Source organism: Dermacentor andersoni, chromosome 9 (assembly GCF_023375885.2).
Source record: "Dermacentor andersoni chromosome 9, qqDerAnde1_hic_scaffold, whole genome shotgun sequence".
Taxonomy (NCBI): Eukaryota; Metazoa; Arthropoda; class Arachnida; order Ixodida; family Ixodidae; genus Dermacentor; species Dermacentor andersoni.
In genome coordinates this window covers 61,873,319-61,895,830 of record NC_092822.1, presented here as the reverse complement: position 1 = coordinate 61,895,830, position 22,512 = coordinate 61,873,319, and the positions used below count along the sequence as shown (strand labels likewise).

At 43.2% G+C, this 22,512-nt stretch overlaps 1 protein-coding gene and 1 pseudogene across 1 annotated transcript in view; both read left to right on the top strand.

Moving 5' to 3' along the window:
- Positions 1–20,621, top strand: part of LOC129384176 (uncharacterized) — a 35,207-nt gene extending 14,586 nt beyond the window's left edge. Inside the window, exons 3-5 of the mRNA XM_072284541.1 lie at positions 7,484–7,607; positions 11,283–11,292; positions 11,373–20,621. Coding sequence (XP_072140642.1) covers positions 7,484–7,607; positions 11,283–11,292; positions 11,373–11,803 — 565 coding nt within the window. The 3' untranslated portion in view covers positions 11,804–20,621. The remainder of the gene's footprint in view (positions 1–7,483; positions 7,608–11,282; positions 11,293–11,372) is intronic.
- Positions 1,492–11,366, top strand: LOC140213091 (uncharacterized; annotated as a pseudogene).
- Positions 20,622–22,512: the final 1,891 nt, after the last annotated feature.

Below are 22,512 nucleotides of genomic sequence, written 5' to 3'. Positions count from 1 at the left end.
TGACAATGTACTGAACATTGGTGCAAAAATATTGTGTTTTCCTGGGACGTAACAACCGATAAAAAATGAGCGTAACTTTATTGGGCCATTTCTGATGTTCTCGATCGCTAACGTTGGTACTGGGAGATCGTACACAATGTGATCGTATCAATGAGCTTCTACTGTACTCCGCAATCATCACAAATGGGATGTTTGCGTACACTCAGACTAAGTCCCAACCTAGTTTATCCTGTGGTGCGTGCAGTTCTCAGGAATGCTGAAAACAGCTGCCATGACTTCGTCACCGCTAGCCTAGCATAAAATAACTTTATCTCTTGAATGAGATTTTGTATTTAAACACCATTACCAGTGCATTGTTGTTGCCATCATATGCAAGAACTGGTTCTCTCGACATCTGATAATAACAGTAGTGATGATGTTGGTTCTCACAGTAGGCTATAGTCACATCTGAAGACATGCTGTTGGTGTATTTTCATATGTGTTTGCACTGTTAAGGTGATTTTTTTACATATATTCTTGGGGAAAGAGAGTGTGTTGTGAATGGGCAAATATGGTAATTGTTCAGTGTAAGCTTCAGTTTTTGCCTGAGAGTGTTCCTCAGGCAAGCCAAAGACATGTTTTCCGTGGGAGGAAACATGTTTCCTGCGCATTCATGTTTCTCGAGCACTGCAAAGGCAGATGCAGCAGCGGTTGTGGTCATCATTTGGGTCTTGTGTGCCCATAATGACCAGTAAAGTTCGAACTTTCTGGTCAGGGCCCATTTAAACATGTAGAGAAAATTCTTGGCCATAGAAATATATGGGCACTGGTGGGGCATTAGGCTGGAATAGAAGTAATCAAAAAGTTGAATTAGCCAGAGTCGTATTAATAAAGCTCTACGGCTGATGGAGTATTCAAACAGCACTTGTGTTCAACTGTAAAGAATTGGGACAAATCAATAAAAGTGGAAGACATCAAAATTTGTCAATTTTACAGCAGGGTTATTACCTTGGTTACCTAGCTTTTTGAATAATTGCATTTGAACCCTGGTGTAACAAACATGGCTGTGATAGATTATTCCACTCCTGTAACAACACCAAAATCGTGAGCACCACCTTATCTTGGACGTCACAGGGAGTAGCTATGCATTCTAGATTGTGCATCACTTTCATTAAGCAATAATGGCAGCATTCTTTTCCCAGGGTTCATGCGGGTCCTTGAAACCCTTGAAAACCCTTGAATTTGAAAAGATCGTTTTCAAGGCCTTGAAAGTCCTGGAATTTTTGCAGATCCTTGAATTTCTCAAATTTTTATTTTTAATAAACTTCCAGTGATTGTATTTGAGAAAATTTCAACCCTCCTGAATTTCCACTGCAATTTTGTTAAAAATATGGTGCAAGTTACGTACAAAGTCAAGTAAACACGTGCCTAGCGGACGCTTGTGAACGTCTGGCCACAATGACACTGGTTTGTCCACCATTTCCTCTCACCCATTTCCTGTGCTACTTTAAAGTTGAGTAGAGAAATAGCGGCCGCTGTGTGTGCAGTTTGCGCGGTCAGTGCCTCCTTTGGCGTGGTCAAATGGGGACATTTTATGCGTGTTTAGCGCTTGTGTGTGTAGTTGTATCGTCACGTTTTGTGATTGTGTAACACTTATGCATGCGTGTGCGGTTCCATCGTGCCATTTTGTGTGCGTGTAGCACTCATCTGTGTATGTGCGAGATCGCGAGATTTAGTGCACATGTAGCGCTTGGGTGTGTGTGTACAGCGGTATCATGAAATTTTGCGCACCTGCAGCGTAGTGTGCACCAGTAAACATGCGTGCCAACAATGCCCGGAAAATGCAAATTTCAGCGGTCGTGGCTGAACGACAACTACCGAGAGTGGCTTGCATCGTACATGTCAAATTCGCACAAGGTAAAATGCGAAGTTTGCTGTGAATGTTTTGACATCACTGCCATGGGTGGGAGTCGGCACTAAAAAGCCACCTAAGAAGTGCAAAGCATAGAGAGCACATGCAAGCCACCGGGAGTAGCTGCATGATAAGGAGCTTCCTGACGATCTCTGAATGTCAAGTGAATGAACCACACCGAGGGCCATCGCAGTCATTAAACTTTATGGATCCATGCAAGAAGCATGAACTTGTGATTGACGCAGAAATTTTTGTGGATATTGAAGGTTATAACGTCGCACTATTCATATCACTCGTTGTCACAGGTGAATGAATTGTTTCAGAAGATGTTTCCAGACAGTGAGGTGGCACAATCTTTCACATACGGAGAGCAGAAGTGCTCGTATATCGCCTGCCATGGTTTGAGGCCATTCTTTCTTTCCTCTCTGTGGCGGGAGATAGAGAAAAGCGACTACTATGTTGTCTTGTTCGGTGTATCTCTGAATGAGAATTGCCAGAAAAAGCAAATGGATGTTCATCTAAGGTACTGGGATGCATCACAATCGGTCACCATACGCACTTCACATCTGTGTTTATGGGCCATGCCAGGGCTGAAGATCTGCAAGAAAAACTACTTCGTGCCTTAGAACAACTTCCGTTACATAAAATAGTGCAAGTGTCAATGGACTGACCCAATGTGAATCCCAAGGCATCCAAACGCCTGCAGGAGCACCTACAGAAGAACAATCAGGTGAGGTGCTTAGACTTGGGCAGCTGTAGCTTGCACACTGTGCATAATGCCTACAAGGCAGGTCTTGCAGCAAGCAAATGGAGCTTGGACATTTTGCTGTCAAGTATGAGCAGGCTGTTTTTTCATGCACCTGCCCGGAGAGAAGACTTTGTAGCTGTCACTGCACCAACTCTGTTTCCTCTCAAGTTCTGTGCACATCGGGGGATTGAGAATGCCCCAGTGATAGAGCGGGTTCTGCTTCTCTGGCCTGACGTCAAAGAGTATGTAGAAGTGGCAAGAAGCAAGGAAGTGAACCTTCCCAAGTGTACTTCTTTTCAGAATGTTTGTGACTTTCACTGTGACCCACTAGTGGTAGCAAACCTCAAGTTGCACTTCCTATTGCGATGACCTTCCAGCCATTTTTGACACACTTTCATACAGATAAGCCAGTTATGTTCTTTTTGGCAAAGGACCTTGAGAATATTGTCAGAAAACTGCTAACAAAGTTTCTTGAGTCTTCTGTTCTCTGTTCATCAGTGGAAATCACTGGCCTCCTGAAGATTGACTTTGAAGATTTAAACAACCATGTGCCACTTGAGAAGATAGATGTTGGTCACACAGCCAAGCAGCTTCTTAAAAGCCACACAGTAAGTGTGAAAGCCGCATTTGCACTTCGCATGTAGTGCAAGGAGTTTCTTCTAAGCGTCACAATAAAGATCCTGGAGAAGAGCCCCCTGCGATATCCCATTGTGAGAGGCCTCTCTTTACTAGACCGCAGGCAGATGTCATCGAAGCCGGATGAGTGTCTGGAAGGCTTAAAGAAAGTTCTGGAAGCACTCATTTCAGCAGAGAAAATCCATGAGCAGTGCTTGCACAGGAAATTGAGCTGCTACAGGAGTGCAAACATGAGTTGCAGCTATTTGAAAGGAGCTTGCATACACTTGACAAATTTTTCTATGAACTTTTAAAGGTTGGCTCAGCATATGCCAAACTTTGGAGGGTTGGAAAACTGCTGCTTACACTTAGTCATGGCCAAGCAAGTGTAGAGAGAGGATTCAGCGTGAATCGCCAGGTTTCAGTAGAGAACATGAAAGAAGTGTCTCACATTTCACAGCACATTATCTGTGATGCTGTACGCGTAGCAGGTGGCATTTTCAATGTGCCCATCGCCGAGGAATTGAGGGCATCTGTGGCTTCTGCGAGGAACCAATACCGTGCCTTTTTGGAAACACAGAACAAGCAAGAGCGTGAAGGTGTGAAACAGAGAAAGAAATGCTGCATTGATGAAGAGGTTGAAACTCTCAGAAGAAAGACAAAGAAACTAGAAGCTGCTGTTGCAGAATTGACAGCTTCAGCAGACTCATATGCAGAAAAAGCGGAGGCAACCAGTGACTCAACTTACATAATGAAGTTAAACAGCCTAAGGAAGACTACCAAGAGCAAGCAGCAGGAGATCTTGGACATTGACGTAAAAATTCAGAAGCAAAATGAGGCCACCTAAGGACTGAGGGAGTGTTTGTTGCTTGGTTGATCTGCTTTAGCAAATAAATGTTTGCATCTTCTAACACACTGAAAGTGGCCATGCATGTAACTCTGACAAGCATTGATGAATCATGGTAAAAAAAATGAAAGTATCGCTGGAGCCATAGTTTTGTCTGAAGACAAGTTTCTTTGTTAAAACATTGGCTGCAGCGACAATCCCCTTTTTCCAACGTTACCAGACTAGCTTCAATTGTAAAACTCTCCGCCCAGCGCTTACAGCCAGTGTTGCCACTTCTGTGGCGGCCGCCAGATGGCAGCGCCGTTCCATCGAGCTCTACTGCAGACGCCTCGTCGCAGCCTTGAGCTCGTGCGGACAGGCAGTTTGCGCGTGTTTCACGCTCACTGGCGTTCTCCCTTGTCCGAATTAATGATACCATGAGAAAGCGGTATCCACCTACAGCACTAAGATTTATCGGGCCAGTTGGTTCATGCTGAAACAAAGGTAAACTGCATGAAAGGAAGAAACGCGTACAGCGAAGCGCAGAAGCTGCGTTTCTTCCTGTCGTCGTAACGTTTCGCGCAGTTTATGCTCAGAAGCCGGAAGATCTGGCCAAAGTGTTTGATTCTAGGATGATCTTCATCCCCACCGAAGCTTCTCACCACGCCAAAGAAGCGCTACAAAAAGAAAGATGAGGTCAGTCTTTGAACACACAAGCCACAAAAAAAAAAAAAAAATATCATAGGGTCTTCCACTTCGTGAAGATGGTTAACCTGCGAAGCTGAAACGTGCGGCCTGTGTTTATCACTGGGTTAATCTCGAGGGTTCATTAAAGTATTTCTCAATTATGAGGTAACACACACAATCGGCTGCGACGGAGAGAACGACGTCACTGACGGTATGCCCGCAGTTCGCCGTTGTCGCAGTTCGCCATTGCTCAGCGGCGTGGTTAGCTGCCTTCACCCGCTATTTGCGATTATTCGAAATTAAATTTCTTCAAAAATTAAATCTGTCCGTTACGTAAGACAATGAGTGGCTCGTACTGCCTTAAGCAATGGCCTCTCCCCCCATAAACGCGGCCTCCCCATTACGATGACAGAAGTGAAATTCTACGCTGGAATGATGAACGACAACGCAGCCAGCTGTGGAAGACGACGACGAATGTGGGAGCAGTGGCACGAGCGCGTGTGCCGGTTGGCACAAGGAATCGCTCTGTTCCACGCCGAGCGAAGCGTCGCATTGCTGGGAGCACAGAAAAAGTGGCGCACCGAACTGTCGACATCGTTCCGATAGCCGCCTATGCAGCCAGGTGCGCAGCACGTCGGCATCGTCTGCTGATATTCTCAACAAACTTGGCAAAAGCTACAGTTTCGCGGATTACATGCTTGCTGAAATTCGCCTTCAACAACGAACCACACAATACACCAACGCTGCACCGCGCTTTGTCCGGCCCGCCCGCATAGCCGGCAAGTGAGGTAGTGAAGCTGGGTGAGACTGCAGCACCGCGAAGGCGCGAGCGGGGTGGCGGTTCCGCGCAACAGCACGAGTTTTAAAACTGAAGCTAGTCTAGTAACGTTGCCCTTTTCAGCGAATTCTCATCATTTCGAGCCTCTGTCTACCCCTGAACATCTGTCTATTTAGATTTCTAACAGAGAATGTGGTCCTTGAAAATCCACACACAGGGCCTGGAAAGTTCTTGAAAACCCTTGAATTTTTGTCATATACACGAGCATGAACCCTGTTTCCTTCCCGGCTTTGGCATCAAAAACAGCAATTTTTGCAAGCATTTTATCATGCTTCCAATCCTATTTCAATCAAAATATCTTGGATAAGGACTCCTTTATACCTCCATTACCTTAAACTAGAACTTCCCCTCAGCCCAAATTTGGTTGGAGTTGACCTTAAGGTTTTGCATGTGACCACATAAAGGCACAAGATTACGCAAAATTGAGGAATACGCTGTTGATCGTGTATGACTCTTTGGGCACTTGTTTTGCTGTGTGGTCTAATGAAGTGATTTGTAGTAGCTGAAAAATCTTCCGATAGAACGATAGAAATAAGGCCCAGTAATTATAAACACAGGCTTCGATGGATGCTTCAAAGTCTTGCCATCTGTAAGCAGTGTTCATGTACTTCGAGTTGTTGACTGACTCAGCCTCACCCTGCAATTTTCTAGCCTACCACTAGTAGAGGGATGACCTCACAGATGTGTTAGGCCCATGTTGAATCTCTGGACCAGGACGAGTAACTTATGTGGATGACAATTTTTTTCTTTTATATATTTATTTATTTTTCAAAGAACTCACAGGCTCCTTTATATGGGATCATTGAGTGAGTGGGACAATATATGGAAATTGCAAAAGCGTAAGAGCAAAAACGTTATTACAGATTATACTTAAAAGATTAAAGATTACACCCTTAAAATCAAGGAAAGCAGTTGTACAAATTTTAGGTTTTAGAAATGTGGCTACATAAAAGCCGAACACAACTTAGCTCAGATTTAAACAAGAGCACAGTTTCGTACATGTAATACAGTATTAAAAAACATATTGTTTTGGTAACAGCACATAAAAACAAAGATATTAGGTGAGTATGGCGGTTATCCTGCCTCTATATGCGTCTCTATCCTGCCTATATATCCTGCCTTTATATCTCTGGTGTTTGTAACGTAATCAGGAAAGCCATTTCAATGGCTTATGGCATACGAAACAGCAGACATGTTAAGTGCTTTAATAAAGTATGACCAAAAATGCGCCGACAGTTACTGCGATTATGAAGACTATGTGGCATACGGCATGGCTGAGACAAGGGCAGCGTGTTAAACTTTCTGTACATTGCAGTTTTCTACAGGGTCAATTTTTCCATAAACAGTGCTCGTGTTCCTGTAAATGAACGGATACTATGAGCACATCTTGAAGGGATGCTTAGAAAGAAACAGTAAACCAGTTCAAATTGGTAATGTTTTCTTCTAAACTTTCTTTTTATTCTCTTGGCTGAAAAATGTTTAATTGATTAAAGTTTAACCTCGTTATATTGAAGTCACATCTGACCCGGAAATACTATCGCTTTATCCAATATTTGCTAGAAGCATATTATTCATTACGCACTGATGTAAGGCAGAAAATTTCTTAGTTGCTTCGTTATTTTTGAAAATTTTTTTCTTATCTCTGCATCAGTTGCAACGAGATTTGACTGTGCTACATGGTAAAGTATTGACAAGCTTCCATTTAATGAATTTTGCTCTTCGCTGCATCATCATTGCATTGGAGTGTTGTAGTGGATTCTGCCGTATTTCTCTGTATTTGCGTGGCTTTAGCACAGAAAGAATTCCCAAACATTGCCAAGTTGAGCCTATGACTCGTTTGGAATGCATTGTAATCGTCCATTTTCAATAAACATTCAGCCAGATTGGTCTCGACCACTCGTCAGTATTGATGATGTCAAGAGGGGGCCTGTTGGCAGGCAGGCAGTTTACTGCACGAGTCACTAGAGGGATGCCTGGTGCTAGTGGTCCACAGGAGCTGCAAGTATGGCAGTTCAGCCAACGTGAAAATGAATGTATTCTCCTAAACTTCGTCCTTACGGCTTCAAACAACATTGTGGCTTTGAAAAATTAATCTTTTTCACCAAAATATAACATTACAAATGCAATGATTCGCTGTAGTTATTATGTGCTGACGCATGTTGCCCTTGCGCATTTAGAAAACACGATTGCTTAGAAATATAGAAAGATGATTTGTAATAAATCATGCAAAAATGTCTGTGTTCCACCTATCATTACCATGTCAGGTGAATGATAACAGCGCCACTATTTCCTCTTTTAAGTTCTGTGGGATACTGTACGGTTCCAGAAACATCACAGGGGCATTGCCATTCGTCTTTTGTCTTCGCGTCCCTCCTGGCTTATGCCACCTTTTGTCACAGTTAGACCTTCTTGCTTTTACAGAAGCATTAATTTTACTACAACATACCTTTAGACAGCCCTGAAACAGGCTGCTTCTTCCGTCGATGCTGCCTCTTTGCTTCCCTTTTTGCAATGGCACCACTTCTCCATTCCTTACTCTCGTCATGATGCGTGAATGAGGAATTTTTATTTTTTATTTTTCCGCCATTGCACGATCATGCACATGTCTTCGCTTTCGTCACCGTCATCATCATTTGTTTATGGTGGCAGCACGTGCACCTCATGACAATGCAAAACAATGTTGTTTGGTCATCAGAAATGTCAACATTTTGCGATACAATATCTCTGGTGAGTTCGTGCCTCGTGGTATTTGACCTCAAAAGAAATGTGAAGCAGGAGGCTTCCTGTGATGTATCTCATGGGTGCCAGTTTTATTGTCGCACTCATGCAAAAGACAGTAGTGATAGCAGTGCGTAACAAATGTCTGACAGTGCTGGACGTAGTGCTGGTGTCTTCTTTTAGTTGGCAATAGTTGTCACACAGTGCTTTTCATCAGTTGTGTGCTAAAGTGTGTGTTGAGATACTGGAAGTTGGCTGCATGGCATACGACAGCCATTGCTGGCCGAAATTGTTGACAAAGCAACAGAAATGTTTTGTCATCACCAGCCAATTTATGTCCGATAATGAAGGCCTCTCCGATCGATCTCCAGTTGCCCCTATCTTGCACTGTCTTACCCCATGTTATGCCCACAAGTTTCCTAATTTCATCTTCCCACCTAGTTCCCTGCTGTCCCTGACTATGCTCCGCTTTTCTTGGTGACAATCCTGTAACTGTAATAGACCATTTATCTGGCCTACGTATTATGTGTCCGGCCACACTCCCATTTCTTCCTCTTAATGTGAGCTAGAGTACCGGCTGCCCCGTTTGCTTTCTAACCAACATCGCTGTCCTCCTGTCTCGTAACTTTGCACCTATAATTTAATTTCTCATCCTGCCGCTTGCTGCACAGCTTCTTATCAAGCTTCTTTGTTACCCTCCAAGTTCCTGCGACATATGTTAATAAGAGCAGAAAGCAGTGATCGTACACATTTCTTTTCAAGGATAGTTGTAAGCTGCCAGCAATGATTTGGTAATGCCTGCTGTGTGTGCTCCAACCCATTTTGACTCTTCTGTAAATTGTCATAATCAAGGTCCATTGTTAATAATTGGGGGTAATTGGAGATTGTTGAGAGGCTCTTGCACTGCATGGACTTAGATAGGCTGATGACGACAGAGCAGCTGTAGCCTAAATTTTTTTAAACATGTTGTTATCTCAAGGCTGGCATGTTTCATACATATTTCATGGTTTAGTATACGCAATGCTATAATGCCGCATGCTTGCAGATGAAAACTTATTCTATTTGCAATTTGAGAAGTCAGCTAAATAAGAAAACTAAGAAAAACTGCTCTGTTTAATGCCGCTCGACCTCTTGGTATAATTGGTATATGAATGAACAACACTTTCTTTGTAGCACTCGTGCAGAAGGCAGATGTAGCAAATAAGTGCATAACAAATGGCGACGCTGTTTTTTTGGTTTGCAATATATTTGTCACGCAGTGCTCTTCCTGACTGATGTGCTAGAATGTGTGTTTAGATCATTGAAATCTGTTGCATAGTGCAAAATGTGTGCATTGCTGGCAGAGGTTGACCACGCAACAAGAAGAGTTATAATGAATCAAACTTTGAAGCCACATTCGCACTTTGCAGCTCATTCTATTTTTGCATTTCTGTGTGCTTTATATTTAGATGGGCATAGAACATCAGGTGATGTCAAATTTACCCCTTCTTTTTGTGTGTGTTGCAACATTTTTGTGAGGATGGTTCAACAAAAATGCTTGCTATACTAAAGAAAAAGTGCTGCTCCAACCTGGCATAGCATTTCATTTTTATTTTTTCTTCCAGATAGTGGAACTACAATAAGGGTTCTGGAGACCTGTTCATCTGATGCAAGTTAATCTTGAAAAACAAGAGACAGTGACTTCAAGAAGTTGAATGGAAGGGCGGGTGGTCTTTTAAGCCAGATTGTGGGCTCCTTGCCACATGTACAGGATTGATATTTTGCCCAGGTGTTTGTGAGCCCATTCTCTGATTTATCATGTTTACAGTATAGACTTGTGTAAAAGCCGCACTATTTTTTTCACAATTTTGACAAGGTGTGGCCCTGACACGGGACCAAACCATTTGGTTTGGTCCCTTCTAATGGATGCTACTGGATAGCTCCAGATACTATATACCACTACTAGTGGCATGCGGAAGTACGCAGCAGACGAAAATTTGCCGATGTGTGCGCGTGGCATCCAGACAGTGAACGCAATTGCTTCTCCACTAGAAATTTTCTTTCCCAAATTTTGGTCTGCCAAGTTGGAGGTGTGGCCCTTAAACAGGCAAAGCCGTTACACGATTCTATAGGGTATTCACCATAATGGGCATCTTTCAGTCTTACTTTTTATTATTTGTTATCTTTGTACTCATTGCCTTCTACATCTCAATTTTGCCAGGTTTTTGAAAGGCACTATAGCTTTATGCTTGTATAGCAAGAAATTTGTACGCCAGGCGTCAACCTTGAGAAAGAAAAAAAGAATACAAGTACAATATGACATACAAGTAGTAAATATCTCCTTTTGGCACGTCTCTGTTGACATGCTGAACTTTTGGCATAAAGGGCGGGGATGAAAAGTACAGACATGATGTGATAGACATGACATGAAACCACAACCTGTGTGTTCTAGTGAACTGGCCGCTTGGTATTCTGTGCTATAAGTCATGCAGTTAGTACAGTTTTATTATCTTCCAGTGGAGATTCGTTTTCATATAAATAGAATGGTACAGTAGTTGTACAAGGGGCAGCAGATTGTAGTAAGGTCTTATCAGTGGTTGCAGAATGCACACATCACAAAAAGCTCTTGATGGTTATTAACTGACAGAGCAGCTGCAATTCTCAACTTATTTCTTACAGAATGTCACGAAGCACATACAAAAAACACGAACGACTAGGGTTCCTCTTGTACCGTGCCATTTTTTAATATCCCTTGGACCAATGGCAAGATAACACAATGACTGTAAATGGCTCTTGCAGTCATATTTACGCCTCGAAAGCTTGTGTCGGCAAGCCTTGAGCCGCATGCAAGCTTGTTACATTAACATGGCGCCACCGTGTACATTAGTACCTTTCCTACATGTGTACATGTGTACAACACCTATTGCATAACATGTGGTGTGTGAAATATGCGGCAGTGTGCTTCATTGACAATTGACAGATTCAGGATGGTGAGCCACCGTGCCTGTTGGCATGGGAAGCCGACAAGTGCTATGTATTCTCTGAACATGTCTCTCCCTTTTTTGTGCAGACCTCATCGCCAAACCTGTCCAGCTAGAGCTGTTCACTCAACCAGGCTTGAACGAGGGAAGGCATCTACTGCAGCGTATTGTGTACGATGACGTCGCAACTTCCCACATCAGCAAACGGCCGTGCAAGTGCAGCTACTGCGGCAAGGCGTTCAAGCGGAAGTTTGATCTGGAAAAACACATGCGTGTACACACCGGCGAGAAACCGTTCTGCTGCCATCTCTGCCCCATGACATTCACCCAGAAACAGAGTGTTTCGCGTCATATGCGAACACACACAGGCGAGAAGCCATATCATTGTCGCTTTTGCCCGAAGGCTTGCGCTGCCGAGTCCAATCTGAGGACGCACGAGGCAACGCATACACGACAGGTCACTCCCAATGTGTCACTGAATGCGGGGTCTTCTTGGCGCAACTCATGCAGTGAGCAATAGAGAATTTAGTACAGTGATTTCAATTAATTTGACCTTGACGGGACTCCCAATATCAATCAAATATCGGGGGGTTGAAATAAAGAAGAGGCAGAAGAAACTACCAGACACAGTGCTGCTTCATTTCGCACTATTACCCGATTCTAGCACGGCCCCAAATGTAAAACAAGCACTTTGGACATATAACAGACACTATGTACAAATTAGTGCCCACTGTGATAACTCTTGAACAGCGCGTTATTGCTATCTGTGGGCCACAGAATTTAGTCCTTTGTATGATCCATGACATGCTTGATATTCCACATTTATCGAACTACAGTAGAAGGTCGTTAATGTGTTTATAAAAAAAAAAAAAATTCTGAAAAACATATTTACCGGGAAAACATATGATTCAAGGTTATTGAAAATTTATATCAGGCTCAACTGTAGTTTACATTTGCGTAAGCCGAAGTATTGCGCAATGCTTGCAGAATGAGACATAGACGTGCATCGAGCCGGTGGGGACCAAGCGGCCTGAGATGAGCATTGTCGTTTTCCTATTGTGTATTGTTTTGAGATGCCTACTGAAAACCAAAAAAGAAAAACGTCGGCAGTTCACACTAGTGGTGCAACCCTGGGTCTTAGTGGAGCTAGTTCTGGCTTTTGCTTAGTGTTGCTAGGTTTTGCTAAGTCTTGCGAGGTTGTGCATGGCTTTGCTAGGCTCACACTAAGTGTTGCTAGGTCTTGCTAAGTTTTGCAATGTTATGCATGGCATGGCTAGGCTCACACTAAGTGTTGCTAGGTTTTGCTGTCTTATGAGGTCATACATGTATTAACTCTGCCCTTACTGAGTGTTCCCAAGATTTGCGAAGTTTTGCCAAGTTCTTGCGAGGTCTTACACAGCCAGGCTGGTAAGCCACACAAGCCCCAGCAAGTCACGTGCATAGAAGTGACAGTACAAGCAACACAATTTATTATTTACAGTGCTTCAGTACCAGTCGTCATCATCTTCGATCCAGTCCTTGTCCTCTACGTCTGACCATCATCGTGGTCACTGGCGTCAGGGAAGGCTTTGCGAAGCACTTCCAAGGCAGAGCTCTTCTGTTCAAAGTTCTTCACCGAGCTTACTGTGAAGAGATACACATCGAACCAGAGCTGGTCACAGATGTGGCAGCTCTGCCCAAACTCTATGCCAAGGAATTCGCGCTGGAAGCGGCCGTTCGCACCTCCCATGGATTTGCGGGCTTGGCATTGGAAGCATTGGAAGTGATGCACAGGCCCGGAACCGATTCCCAAAGGTGCCGAGCATTCAATCGGCAGCGTTCGTTGTCTCTGCCCAAATCTCGGGATACTCGGCTTGGTGACGGCGTTTATGGGCAGCGGCCTCGGCCTGTGGGCACGATTGGCTCTCCTTCATCGATTGTAGTCCCTCTGAGCCATGCGCTGAGCTTCCTTGTTGGTCGCAGATGCGGCAGCTGTGCCCAAACTCTATGCCTAGAAATTTGCACTGGAAATGACGCACCCCCATTTCTCACTGGGCTTGAATCGGTAAGTTTTCGAGTAGTGGCAGGCTGGGATTGCTTTCTTGGCAACATCGAGCATTCAGGTGCCAACTCTCGCATTCCTTGGACTGAAACTCTGGATCCTTGACTTGGCGTCGCCTCTTCTCAGCTGCAGCTTCGGCACGGTGTTTCGGATCAGCACGATAGCGACACATAGCTTCTCGCTTGGCAGAACGGCACTCTTCCTGGTAAGCCGCTTCTATGGGCGTCCAGACTTTCTTCGGTCTTCCCATGGCAGCAGCACATACTCACCGAGTAGAGGAGGCGAGAGGTGTGTCGCTGCACCGGCTGTTCCGAGCTTTTACTCTCCTGTGACATCACGACTCCGCCTTACGCACGTGGGGTGTGAGGAGGTTACATGGCTTGGTGCTCTCGCAGAAGGTTGCTAGGCAGCGTGAGGCGGCACACAGCTGGGCTAAGTTTTCTTGTAACGGTCCACAGCAGAACTAAAAGCCTAAACAACTCCTCTGTTAAAAGAATTGAGCTGGTGGACAACGCCGGAATATGATGCCACCAGAGCAAAACATGGTGCTCACTTCACGCTGCCTATTGCAGGGAACGATGGCACATTTGGGTTATTGCCTTTGAAAAGCGTGCAGTATGCTTTCAATGACACTGTATCGCATGCACGTGCACAGTGAAACAGATAGGTGAACATCTTTATCGCAATAGGATTGATGGCGATAGCTATGAATGGTGACGTGCCACGACCAATGAAATATGCTGGTACAAGAAGTGGAATGCATGCGTGCCAACATTCTCATATGTTAATGGCAATAGAGTAGTGCGGGGAAGCTGCTCTGGCAAGTACCTATAGCTTTTGAGTGCATTTGCCTTGCGCCTGTTCTGGTTTACATCTAGCAGCCAGAAAACGAGTCGTACGATCACAATTTGGCAAGGTACTGAACATTGGTGCAAAATATTGTGTTTTCCTGGGACATATCAACCGATGAAAAACAAGCGTAACTGTATTGGGCCATTTTTTTTGTTCTCGATCGCTATCGTTGGCACCAGGAGATGGTATAAAACGTGATTGTGTCCACGAGCTTCTACTGTACAGCACAATCATCGCAAATGGGATGTTAACGTACGCCCATACTAAACACATTGCTAGTTCATGCTGTGATGCATGCAATTCTCAGGAATGCTGAAAACAGCTGCTGTGACTTCGTTACCGCTAGCTTAGCACAAGTGATCTTTCGAATGAGATTTTGTTAATAAAAACTGTTAGCAGCACATTGTCGTTGCCATTATGTGCAAAACTGGTTCTGTTCACATCTGATAACAGTAGCGATGACCCTGGCTCTCGGAGTAGGCTGTTGCCATGTCAGCAAATATGCTGTTGGTGTATTTTCTTATTTTATTGCACTGTGAAGATGAATTTCTGATGGATTTTTTTTTGGGGGAAAAATGTGTTGGAAATGGGTAAATATGGTAATTGTTCAGTGTAAGCTGCAGTTTTTGCCTGAGAATGATTTGCCTGAAAACGTGTATTCGATTGGAGGTAACAAGTTTTTGACACATTCATGTTCCTTTAGCACACCAAAGGCAGATGCAGTGTCCGTTGTGATCACCATTTGGGTCGTGTGTGTCTGAGCTGACCAGTAAAGTTCGAACTTTCTGGTGAAGACCAATTTGAGGATGTAGAGAAAATTCTGGGCCATAGAAATATATGGGCACTGGCCGGGTCATTTGGCTGGCATGGAAGTAACTAAATGATTGAATTAGAGTCGAATTAATGAAAGTCTGCAGCATATGAAGTATTCAAGCAGCCCTTGTGTTCAATTCTAAAATGAAAACAGATCAGTAAAAGTGGCAGACATTAGAATCTGTGTGTTTATTTCCAATAGGGTCTTTACCTTGGTTGCCTAACTTCTCTAAATAATTGCAGCTGAACCCTAGTGTAATGAACATTGATGTAATAGATTATCAGATATGATGAAGACATTTATTATAATGAGTACTCTACTGCTGTAACAGAACCGAAAAATAAAACATCTAGGACATCGGTTATAACAAAGTTATTAGGTGTTCACTGTTCGCTTGCAGCTTAAAATGTGTATTTTAGTTGCAAAAATTTAAAATACTAGTAAATAACAAGGTTCGAGTGTACCTTAGAACACATGTTCCAGTTGTGGAAATAGGGCTCAAGGTGCGTCCACTAAGTACAAATCTAATTGATTCAGCTACATTCTTACTTATGTTTGCATTGACCATTTACTTCTGTTTAGTCAAAAGCTCATCTGGTAATTGGAGCAAGCTGTCTTGAAAGACAACTTCACCGAAATTTCACTTTGGCTATATGTTGGTGATGAATGAATAGTATACACCACTGAAGCAATCTTGGCAGAGCCATGGGCTGGTAATTGCATAACTATCTTATTAGCAGCCCATAAACAGCACCAAGGACACAATGCTTGCATCTGGTGGTTAGTGGTTAATGGTAGGTTAGGCCTAGCTTGTCGCTTCCAAGATTTTCCAGTGTGTCGCAGGCGGCTCTGACCAACGTCTAATCTCGTACGTCATGCTGAGAAGCTACGCATTCTAAATCGTGCATCACTTTCGTTGAGCAGTAATGGCAGCATCTTTTTTTCTTCCCGGTTTTGGTATCAAAAACAGCTGTTTTTGTGAGCTTTCTGTCATGCTTCCAATCATATTGTCATCAAAATATTTTGCACAAAAGCGCCCCTATATCTACACTACCTTAAACTAGAATTTCTCCTCAGTCCAAAATTTTGTTGGAGTTGGCCTTTAAGGTTTTGCACATGACCACATAAAGGCACAAGATTATGCAAGATTGAGGAATAAGACAGCTGTTGATTGCGTATGACTCTTTGGGCACTTTTTGCTGTATGGTCTAAGGAAGCGATCTGTAGCAGCTGAAAAATCTTTTGATAGAGCAATAGAAGTAAGGCTGAGTAATTATGAACACAGGCTTTGATGGACACTTCAGTATCTCATCATCCATAAGCAGTGTTCCTGTACTTTAAGTTGTCAACTGATTTGGCCTCCTTACACGATTTTCTAGCCTTCCATTTAGCTTGGGTAGTAGAGCGATGACCTCGCAGATGTGTTAGACCTGTGTTGAATCTCTGGACCGGGATGAGTTCCTCACTTGTGAAGCTTTCTGATAAACTTATGTGGAGGACAATTTTTTTTTTCCTTTCCTTAAACTTTCTTCACATTGCAGTTTTCTGCAGAGTCAATTTTGCCATAAACAGTGCTGATGTTCCGGTAAATGAACGAATCCTATGAGCATGTCTTGAAGGGATGCTTAGAAACACTAAACCAATTCAAATTGGTAATGATTCCTTCTAAACTTTCTTTTCGTTCTCTTGGCTGGAAAATTTTTCATTGATTAAAGTTTAACCTCGTTATAATGAAGTCGCATCTGACCCGAAAATGCTATCGTTTTATACAATATTTGTTAGAAGCATATTACTCGTTACACACTGATGTAAGGCAGAAAAATTCTTAATTGCTTCGTTATATCTGATAATTTGTTATCTCTGCATCAGTTGCAACGAGGTTTGACTGTGCTACATGGTAAAGTATTGACAAGCTTCCATTTAATGAATTTTGCTCTTCGCTGCATCATCATTGCATTGGAGTGTTGTCGTGGATTCTGCCGTATTTCCCCATATTCGGGCAGCTTTAGCGCAGAAAGAATTCTCAAATGTGGCCAAGTTGAGCCTCTGGCTCGTTTGGAATGCATTGTAATCGTCCATTTTCAATAAACATTCAGCCAGATTCGTCTCGACCACTCGTCAGTATTGATGATGTCAAGAGGGCAGGCAGGCAGTTTACTACATGAGTCACTAGAGGGATGCCTGGTGCTAGTGGTCCACAGGAGCTGCAAGTATGGCAGTTCAGCCAACGTGGAAATGAATGTATTCTCCTAAAGTTCGTCCTTACGGCTTCAAACAACATTGTGGCTTTGGAAATTATTCTTTTTCAACAAAATATATTGTTACAAATGCCATGATTCGCTGGAATTACCGTATTTACTCGCCTAATGATTGCACTTTTCTTCCCCAAAGATATGCGCAACATTGGGGGTGCGTTTATTATGTGAGGTAAAATTATGAGAGAATTTGTTTTCACAGCCACTTCTATAAAAGTCAGTTTCGCTCGAAATGTGAACCATTGATTGCGATAGCAAATGCTTAGACAGGTACACGAAGTAAGGATAATAGTTTTATCGGCTGTATAAACTTTCAAACATTCGCTTCAACACAAACTGAGTTGCGAGAACGCAGCACGCGCGAAGGTATCAGCCGCCATCGACTCGCCCCCAGACGCAGATTGCTTTGAAGGTAATTGAGGCACGCTGTAGCTGCACACGCAGTTGCTGCCGAAGTAAAACGCTGCCCCCCAGCTCAGCACCATGCGAGCGATGGAAGACTGCGTGCTTCCTTCCCGCTTTCCTCCATTATACGAGGGAGATTAAGCTGCGATCATCGGCGCACCTCGGGCGTGGTTGTGCAATACGAAATTACTGCCAGAATACAACGCCGCCGCACCTTCCTCCCCCGGAGCTTTTTACTCTACGAAACACGTGAGCCACGATCGTTGGCTTCCCTTGCAAGCTTTCACTCACACCTATACCATGCGGCGCGCGGCAATGACGACGGCAAAAATGCGCCTCGAGCATCAATATAATTGATATCGGCATAAAAGTAGGAGAGACGGTACAATTCGCCGCTTGACGCAAGTTTCTTGATGACGCCATTTTTCAGCACGTTGACACCACTTTGCTGAGCGATGACAGTACTTTTTTGGGCGGCACCATGTTGTTTACGATACATCAGGCTTATGGGTGAATTCAACCTCACACCCCCGGGGGACGTCATAGTCGTCATACGGTACCTAAAGCACATTGCATCTTATTTGTCGTCACAACTGTGATGACATCACTTCCCCATTCCTCGCATGTGCCACAGTGCTCTCCGACAGTTCTTTTTTGTTCACTTTTTTTTTTCTCTGCCATTGCACAATCACGTGTGTCTTCATCATCATCTCTGTTGTCATCTTTTACTTGTGATGGCAGCACATGCATAACATGACAATGCGACACAATGTTGTTTGATCATCAGAAATGTCAACATTTTGTCATACAAACTCTCTGGTGACTTCGCACCTGATGGGATTTGACCATGTAAGGAATGTGAAGCATGAGACTTTCTTTGATGCTTCCCATTGATGCCAGTTTTATTGTCGCACTCATGCAGAAGACAGTTGTGACAGAGCAGTGCATAACATGTGGTTGACAGTGCTGGAGCCAGTGCTGGTGTCTTCTTTTAATTGTCAATATATTTATCACACAGTGCTTTTCATCAATTGTGTGCTAAAGTGTGTGTTGAGATAATGGAAGATGGCTGCATGGTATATGACATGCGTTACTGGCAGAAATTGTTGACAAAGCAGCTGAAACATTTCGTCATTATCACCAGCATACTTATGTCTGAGGGCAAAGGCCTCCCCCATCAATCTCCAGTTATTCCTGTCTTATGCTATCTTGCCCCATATTATGCCTGAAAATTTTCTAATTTCACCACATTGCCTAGTTCCCTGCTGTCCCTGACTATGCTCCGCTTCTCTTGGTGCCCATCCTGTAACTGTAATAGACCAATTATCTGGCCTTTGTATTATAGCCTTGTCACATGGCACATGTAATGTCATTCATAGTAAATAACATTCATACCGAATTTCATTGCAACCTTGCATTCCCTGTATAAACGGGTGTACAAAATGGCAGTCGCAATTGATGGCGATGTTTGTCGGCATGCTGGCAGTCGGCAATCAACATGCATCATTTCAGGTTGCGCTTCGCTCTGCGCAAATCGGTGAGGTGGTCTTCCCACACTTTCAGCAGCGCATGCGTCTTGTCTTCGGTCCAGTGCACCTTTTTGTTCTAATTCTCCGCTGAAAAATCTGCAGAGTTGGCTTTCGTGGTTGGTAGATAGGCTTTAGTGCTGCACCACGTTGGAAATGGTATGCAGAAATGGAAAATAAGCAGACAAGCGTTTGTAAACATGGCCAACAAGAGGTACTAGCAACCAGTCGGAGACTGGGAACAATAATATAGCTGCACAAACTACAGCTATCGTGCCTTACAGCAAAAAGTTATAAAATTATTAAAAAGTTCATAACAGCAATTATGACAAACTTTACTCTGATTACATTTCATTTTAACTTATTAATTTCATAATTTCTTGCCAAACCACTGTTGTTGAGATTACACTTGAGTCCCACTTGCATGAGTTCAGGAAACTTGAGTTCAATGGGTGAATGCCATTAGCTGTGAATGTCATTCACTATGGCCATGTAGAAGCAACAAAAATGGCATCAAGACATAACCTCATTTGCTGCAAATGACATTACATGTGCCGTGTGACAGGGGTATTATGTGTCCTGTCATGCTTTCATTTCTTCCTCTTAATGTCAACTAGAATATCGGCCGCGTTCGTTTGCTCTATAATCCACACCACTGTGTTCCTATCTTGTAAGGTTGCGACTATGATTTTTCTTTCCACCGCTTGCTGCACAGTCCTTAATTGCTTCTCAATCTTTTTGTTAACCTCCAAGTCTCTACCACATATGTTAGTACCTGTAGAATCCAGTGATTGCACACATATCTTTTCAAGAATAGTGGTAAGCTGCCAGCAATGATTTGGTAATGCCTGCTGTGTGTACTCCAACCCAATTTTACTCTTCTGTAAATTGTCATGATCAAGGTCCCTTGTAAGTAATTGGGGGAAATTGGAGATAATAGAGAAGTCTTTGCACTGGCAGGGACTTAAATAGGCTGATGACGACTGAGCAGCTGTGGCCTAAGTTTTTCTAAACATGTTGTTATTTCAAGGCTGGCATGTTACATACATCTTCTGTGGTTTAGTATATGCAGTGCTATAACTCCACGTGCTTGCAGACCAAAACTTACTCTATTTGCAGTTTGAGAAAACAGCCAAATAATAAAACTAAGAAAGCCCTGCCTAATGCCACTCAACCTGTTCATATAGTTGAGACGTGAATGGAGAACACTTTCTTTGTAGCACTCATGCAGAAGGCAAATGTAGCAAATAAGTGCATAACAAATGGTGACGCTGTTGTTTTGGCTTGCGATATCTTTGTCACACAGTGGTTTTCCTTACTGATGTGCTAGAATGTGTGTTTAGATCATTGAAATTAGTTGTATAGTGCAAAATGTGTGCATTGCTGGCAGAGGTTGTTGACCATGCAAGAATAACAGCTATAATGAAATAAAATTTAAAGCCACATTCGCAGCTTGCAGCTCATTCTGTTTGTGCATTTCTATGCGCTTTATCTTTACATGGGCATAGAAATCAGGTGATGTCAAATTTACCCTTTTTTGTGTGCGTGTGTGTTGCAACATGTTTGTGAGGATGGTTCAACAATAATGCTTGCTGTACTAAAGGAAAAGTGCAGCTCCAAGCTGACAAAGCATTTTATTTATTTATTTTTTCTTCCATATAGTGGAACTACAATAGGGGTTCTGGAGATATGTTCATCTGACACAAGTTAATTGTGAAAAACAAAAGACAATGACTTCAAGAAGTTGAATGGAAGGACAGGTGGTCTTTTGAGCCAGATTGTGGGCTCCTTGCCACATGTACAGGATTGCTATTTTGCTCAGATGTTTGTGAGCCCATTCTCTGATTTATCATGTCTACTGTATAGACTTGTTTAAAAGCCGCACTATATTTTTCACAATTTTGACAGGGTGTGGCCCTGACACGGGACCGAACCATTTGGTTCATTCCCGTCTAAGGGCCCCTACTAGATAGCTCTAGATACTATATACCTCTTCTAAATGACTCTTGCCATCTGCTAGTGGGATGCAGAAGTACGCAGCACGCAAAAATTTGCCGATGCGTGCGCATGGCGTCCAGACAGTGAACACAATTGCTTCTCCACTGGAAATTTTCTTTCCCAAATTTTGGTTTGCCAAGTTGGAGGTGTGGCCCTTAAACAGGTAAAGCCCGTACACGATTTTATAGGGTATTCACCATAATTTTTTTTTATATATAATGGGCATCTTTCAGTCTTACTTTTTATTATTTGTTATCTTTGTACTCATTGGCTTCTACATCTCAATTTTGCCAGGTTTTTGAAAGTCACTATAGCTTTATGCTTGTATAACAAGAAATTTGTACACCAGGCGTCAACCTTGAAAAAAAGGAAAGAAAGAATACAAGTACAATATGACATGCATGTAGTAAATGTCTACTTTTGGCACGTTCTGTTGAACACGCCGAATTTTTGGCATAAGGGGCTGGGATGAAAAGTGCAGATGTCGCACTGCTGCACACGACATGACACCACAGCCTGCGGGGTCTAGTGAGCTGGCTGCTTGGTATGATGTGCTATACGCCGTGCAGCTAGTATTGTTTCATTATTTTCCAGTGGAGACTACTTTCCATGCAGATGGAATTGTAGTTCTACAAAGGGCAGCAGATTGTATTAAGCTTTTATCACTGGTTGCAGAATGTACAAGTCACAGAAAGCTCTTGGTGGCTGTTAACTGACAGAGGAGCTGCAGCTTTCTACTTATCTTTTATAGAACATCACGAAAGACATGCAAAACACAAGAACGACTAGGGTTCCTCTTGCACCGTGCCACCTTTTTTTTAATTTCTGTGACCAATGGCAAAAAGCATAAAGACTGTAAATGGGACCTGCCTTCGTACTTACACCTTGAAAGCCTGTGTTGACAAGCCTTGAGCCACGTACAAGCCTGTTACATAAACCTCACGTACAGTGGAATCTCGATGATACGAATCTCACGGGGTCACGAAAAATATTCGTATTAGCCGAAATTCGTGTCATCGAAACACAATCAAAACTAGCTAAATTAAAGAGTCAGAGGTGAACTCACTCACGTACACGTATGTAAAAAGCATTTATTTCTTGAAGAAAAAGTCTCTAATGTCCTTCTGCTTCTTTGTCAGGTCACTTAGCAGACATTGTTCAAATCCATTAAAACGCGTGCACGTGTCGTCGCCATTTCATCCGCGGCCGTAGCAAGCCTCAGAACTTCGAGTGCGTGCAGCGTTTCAGCCGCCGGTGGTGGGCCTTCACCGTTGCCGACGTCTAACACGAGGAACGCGGCCCGAAGCACAGCACCCACTCGTTCTGATGACACGTGGA